This window comes from Formica exsecta, unplaced genomic scaffold, assembly GCF_003651465.1.
Source record: "Formica exsecta isolate Colony F162 unplaced genomic scaffold, ASM365146v1 scaffold226, whole genome shotgun sequence".
In the NCBI taxonomy this organism is placed as follows: domain Eukaryota; kingdom Metazoa; phylum Arthropoda; class Insecta; order Hymenoptera; family Formicidae; genus Formica; species Formica exsecta.
The window spans coordinates 574,468-580,532 of record NW_021849556.1 but is presented as its reverse complement, the minus strand read 5'-3'; the positions used below and the strand labels follow the sequence as shown (position 1 = coordinate 580,532).

At 34.2% G+C, this 6,065-nt stretch overlaps 1 protein-coding gene across 1 annotated transcript; it reads left to right on the top strand.

Annotated features, from left to right (window-relative positions):
- Window positions 1-4,765: 4,765 nt before the first annotated feature.
- On the top strand, window positions 4,766-5,835 carry LOC115235550 (voltage-dependent calcium channel type A subunit alpha-1-like). Its single transcript, XM_029807415.1, has 2 exons — window positions 4,766-4,892; window positions 5,259-5,835. The coding sequence occupies exon 2, from the start codon at window positions 5,277-5,279 to the stop codon at window positions 5,655-5,657; it is 381 nt and encodes a 126-aa protein (XP_029663275.1). The 5' UTR covers window positions 4,766-4,892; window positions 5,259-5,276; the 3' UTR covers window positions 5,658-5,835.
- Window positions 5,836-6,065: the final 230 nt, after the last annotated feature.

The window sequence follows — 6,065 nt, the reverse complement described above, 5'->3', positions numbered from 1 at the left end:
ATGTACACTGTCATATGATAAAAATGTCATATGATAAAAATGTTTTATAAGTATTTGAAAAATCATAAGTGAAATTATTATCAAAACTTGACAACTCTTTAAACATTACACGATTCATTCTGTTATTATCAGTAATGATCGCAATAATTTTAAAATCATAAGCTGTAACCAACTTACATACTTCTTTTGTATAAGATGTTAATTCATTACCATTCACATTAATAACTGGTATCAATAACACAATTTCTTTGAATGATCCAAATGCTGAATATATCATGAATGCTATAACAATTTTAGCTGCAGATGTATCATTATGAACAAATCCACTGAGAGAACCATTTTTATATTCTATGTTTTGTTTTATATAGATTTCATCAATTTGTAGAATTACATATTTTTCTTTTTCATTCAATTTACTAGCTAAAGATCTTAGAAAATATTCATTTTCATTAGGCTTGTCAATAGCAATATGCATTGAAGAAGACAATCATTGAAGAGTTCTAGGATGGGGTAATGTAAGAATTGCATTTTTTCGTAAAGCAGAATAACAATTAGAAGATTGTGTATATATTAAGAAAGAACACAAAGTCATGTGAATTGAATATTGTAGAGCGTGTTTTTCCATAAATAATAACTTAAATTGCTCAATAATAAAATTTAGTTTACTAACTTTTTCATTATCATTTTCTTTATCATTATCATTATTGCTGACAAATGATTGAAGTCTTTGCAAATGAATATTAGCAGCAGTTACTAATAAATATAAATTCGCATTATCTATTATCTCATTTCCATATGACAAAATATTTTCTATAATATTTGTGACTACCTGTTTAATTTTTTACCATTGTCCAGAATCCAGTTCAAATGTTTAGAATCCATAAAACTACCATTTTTAAACACTTTAACCGATCAATCATTATTAACTTCAATACATACTTGAACTTTAGACATACTTAAATCAGTGAACTCAACCTTATACAGGATGTTCCAGGAAGAAAGGTCAATATTCTGGGAGGTGATCGTATCGGTCATTTTAAGCAAAAATGTTCATATGAATATATGTCCTATTACCCACGGTTTCCGAGATAGAGCGACTTAAATGTACAGTTGCAAAATTACTGACAAGAAAGAAATACTACGTACTATTTCTAATATTTATTGTTCAAGTAATACATTTTTTACAGATTATAATAAATTTTCAAAATTTCCACCGTTAACATCAATGCATTTTTCAACTGTTGTGTGAACATGGCGTGTTGCTCGTCTGAGTACATCGTGACGTTCCTTTATGCGGGCACTAGCATCCATTATTTGAGCAAGCAGTTCGTCTCGTGTATTCATTTTTCTTCGATGAACATTTTTGCTTAAAATCACCTCCCAGAATATTGACCTTTCCTCCTGGAACACCCTGTATAATACTATTTTATGACTATAAATTTCATGCTTCCAGTTTATCATATTAATTTTGTTTTTAAATAGTTGTCAAAATGCTTCATAATTTAAAATGATATCACTTTGTAACCATTCCTCGGTTTTTTCTTCTTGTTGCTTAATTAAAGCCCGTCTTTTTGTTTCAGGATCTTGTCGATTTGTTGTCAGTGATTTAGATAAATATTTTGGCAAGTTCGGAAATAATGTTGGAATTGTTTGAGGAAGTAATATAGGTCTCTTTCTGGGAAAAGATCTTTCTATACCATTCTCATCTTTATAACTTTTTTCCTTTAAAATAAATGTTCGTTCAAAGTGTTTTGCGCAAACCACAGTTCGTTTACCTGGTATTCAATCTTTACGAGGAATATTTTTTAACCAACTTTTTCGTAACTTTTCTTCTTTTGGAAACTTAAAAACGGACACGTTTTCCTTTTCTGATTCATAATTGCTTTTACAGCCTGGAATGCAGCATTTATCAGGCATATTTTACCTACAAAAAATAAGATAAACATATACAATAATGATTTTTACCGTGTCATTTACAATTGAGGTTAAGACAATCACTTAAGGAAATACTCACTTTTCTGATAATTTCCTCTATTTGGAAAACTAAATATTATATAATAATTTTTATCAGAACTGTATTCACAAACTATGTTTGCACAAATACAAATAAACACTAAATATAAGAAACTTTTAGCAATTTTTATCACATTTATTCTTGGTGCGAACATATTTTTTCCGGCCGGCACGCAACGTTGCCAAATTTATCCTGCCTGGAAATAAAGATGGCCGTGGTATTACGCGACTACTTTCGGAAATCTTCGAATATGTCCCTTTAATTACTGCCTTTTCCACGTTTCAGAAATCTTGCAGAACTTCTTGCTTGAAACTTTCGCGAGGTAGGAAATCTTGAACGCGAACGCCGGAGATTTTTAGCGCGAGGCAGAGGATATTCACGATACGGTTAACTATCGTCGACTCTCGAATTCCCCACTTTCACACATTCACAATATCTTAACAATAAAGGATTAAAGAACGATATTTAAGAAACTGAAGAATTGACCGCCGCGAGAATATGAAAGGCGATCGGAAGCGAGACACTTCGTAACGAACTTGAGACGAGTACGACTACGGCAAATACGACACGAGCAAGAATAACGACAAGAGAAATGATAGAGATCGATGAATTTCGACCGGCTCGAATCGTCGTCGTAGGCAGACTAAATCGATCGGCTTCGGAAGCTCGCGCTCTACCGAACAACAAAAGTTTTTCGACACCGATCGTTCGAGAACCGGCTGTTTGTCACAGTTTTTCTACTCGAAGGAGAGCGCACGAGCACGCACCGATCAGCTAAACGCGATGCTATTTACTCGCTTGTGTTTTGATGTATTAACGGTTACCGTTTAAATATCGGCGAAAACAGTTCGAAACTCGAACAGTAATAGAAAATATAATTTAGGAACATAAGAATATACCTCTATATAATTCTTACAAATATGAAAGTTACTAGGGTGGATCAAATATAAACGAGACTTGTTCAAAAAATATTTATTCGATTAATAGACGTGAAAACTAAGAAAATTATTCTCCTACATAGCATTCACTAGTGTTTACACATTTTACCACCGCACTGGCTGTTTTTTATCCCTTTTTATGCTTTATAAAAAGTAGCAAGACGAGTACCAACTGTGCACGAAGTCTTCTACCTCACTGTCGTTGGAAAACTTTTCCCTCCATAAGGCTATTTTAAGACGTCCAAAAAAATCCATCATATGTGAGAATGCGCATCATAAATGCGTCTCTTTTTGCTGCTTGGCGATCCAAAAGTCTCTGAGAGATTTCAGCTCTTACGACCAGCCTTCTGATCTGCATTCAAAATTTGAAATACCCATCGTGCAGTGATTTTTTGAAATCGTAACTTATTCTCAATGATTGTTTGCACATTTCCATAATTTATGCCAGTCCCTTTACTAATTTCACGAACAGTTATTCATCGGTCGTCCTCAATAAAATCGCGAATTTGTTGAATGATCTCAGGCGTAATGCTCGTTCTTGGTCGACGCACATCAATCAAATTCGCAATTTTTTCACGACCTTCACAAAAAAATTTATGCCATTTGCATACATGGAACTTCAATAATGTGTTCTTACCGAACTGTACGCGTAATTTGCACAAAACTTCAGCTGGTTTAATATATTTGCGCGTTAAAAATTTAATAATTATGCGTTATGCAACCGGGGCACCTTCTGTTCACTTATCGTGCTTATTATTAAACAAACGATTGTAGAAATAACCGCGCAGCTTAGAGCGGATCTAGACACGTCTATCAACAGCCCATTATTGTTACAACAACGAGCGTTAAAGTATCTTCGGTATTTATGTAGTATAAGGGAGCCACCCCCGATTTCAATAATTCTCACATATATTATCAAGGTCGTCATTTTGAGTAATGTTGTGAAGATTTTAGTTGGCTCTGTTTGTTTGTTTAAAAGTTATTAGGAAAAAAAGTTTTATAAATAAAACATATTTTTTGACACTGCATATATTATTACAAAGAATAATAACTACAAAGTAACATACATTTTCATCTATTGTATTTAATTTATTATTCATTTATTTTTTCATTGATAAGATACATAGTAGCCATTACTTAAAAGAAAGCATCTAATCGGTTTTTACCATCGAATGTCTTTTTGAAAGTGCTTTCCCATCCACACAACAATTGTGGAGTGGACTTCGCTTCGCGTTGTAAAGTATATGCGTGGACACAATGAGTTCCGCCCCCCCCCCTGCGGGAGGGCTCCACTTCCGGAAGATATAACCTATCCCAAATTATATATTTCTGAAGATATAAAAGTAAGGCTCTTACACGATTAAAATCAAGTAAAATCCGAGTAAAAAGGCAAAAGAGCCACGCGCAGTTTTTAGGGCGCAAAGGTATATAATTTAAACCAAAAAATAAATTAAAAAATTAGAGAATTTCTTTAATTACATGATTCGCGAAAGGCATATTTATGTATTATCGTGGTTTTAATTATCTCACTGGCTTTTTCGTAAAGTTAGCCAGCTTGTGAAATTAATTATTATTCTTTGACGCATTTTTTAATATTATTAATTAGCAGAGATTATTATAAAGCTATAATATAGATTATTGATAAGTTATAATAATATAATAGCTAGCAATTCATTAATAAAAATTATATAATAGCTATCAATTCATTGATAAAATATAATTAACTCATTTATAAACCATAGACCATGGTCTCTTAAAAATTCCGATCGGACTTCAACGTGCAACTAGTCATTAACCCTTTTCATCTCCTTTTCAGGTTGGCAGCAGCGCAAGAGGCGGCACAAAGGGACCCTGGATACGCGAGTCAGTACTACGGGAGAAGGTCGAGGTTGGCCGGACTGAGGAGTGGTCTCGGTGACTGGACTAGCTTCGGAGGGGAGGTAAGATGTCATTAAATTGTGTAACAGTTAAAAATTGAGAGATTTGGAAAAACTTTAAATATATTTAAGGTAGATAAATATATATTACTACATTTATCGTTACATTTAATTATTAGAAAATTACTCCGATAAATAGAATTAATTAGGTTACCATGAAATAAACAGGTGTAGGTCAAACATGTACGAATAAATAATTTATACATAATTTTTCAAGATCTCTATTTGCTTCATCGTTGTTCCATTTTTCGAGTTCTCTATACGAATAACTGAGATGAATAAGAGTTTTGTACTTACTTCAACCTTAAAAGCTTATTGTGTTTTCGAAAAAAAATATCATTTTCCGAGCGTGATATCGGCGTTCTTTAGGTACCTGGTCTGGTAGACATGGCACCAGGCCGGGATCAGGGCGGAGGGGCGGGTGGCGGTGGGGGAGGCGGCAAGGGCACCACGTCGTTGTTTATCCTGTCGGAGGATAACTGTATACGGAAGCATACGCGCTTCATCATCGAGTGGCCGCCCTTCGAATACGCCGTCCTGCTCACCATCATCGCCAATTGCGTAGTCCTTGCCCTCGAGGAGCATCTGCCGAGTTCTGACAAGACCATACTCGCACAAAAACTCGAGTCCACGGAGATCTATTTCCTCGGGATTTTCTGTGTCGAGGCGACCCTCAAGATCCTCGCTCTCGGCTTCGTCCTCCACCGCGGCTCCTACCTGCGCAACATCTGGAACATCATGGACTTCTTCGTCGTGGTGACCGGGTAAGAGTCGAGAGCTTCTTTGTCAGCAAAATCCTCCTTTTCGTTTCCTTTCATTATTCCCTCTCTGTATTCCTGTAACTCTGTATTCCTGATTAACTTTCTCCAACAATGATTTTTAAATTTAATTTACTCACATATCCTTGGAAAAAGAGTTTCCTGAGATTATTAATTCTTTTATTAATTATTAGATCCGATACGAGCAAAATAATATTATGTGATATTTATATGAAAAAATAAACAATTTTATGTTTAAGCTCAGCATACACACACATATGTATATTTTTCTATATACATTTACATCTCTTACATAAATAGGACAAATCATTAATATTGATCATTCTCAATACAGACAAATATTGTTTTGTCCATTAATTAATTTGCGATCAAAGCGAGCGACAAAATAAACCTCTTT

What these genes read in the sequence shown, in the direction of transcription:
- LOC115235550 (XM_029807415.1), top strand. Translation starts at nt 5,277, where the DNA reads ATGGCACCAGGCCGGGATCAGGGCGGAGGGGCGGGTGGCGGTGGGGGA.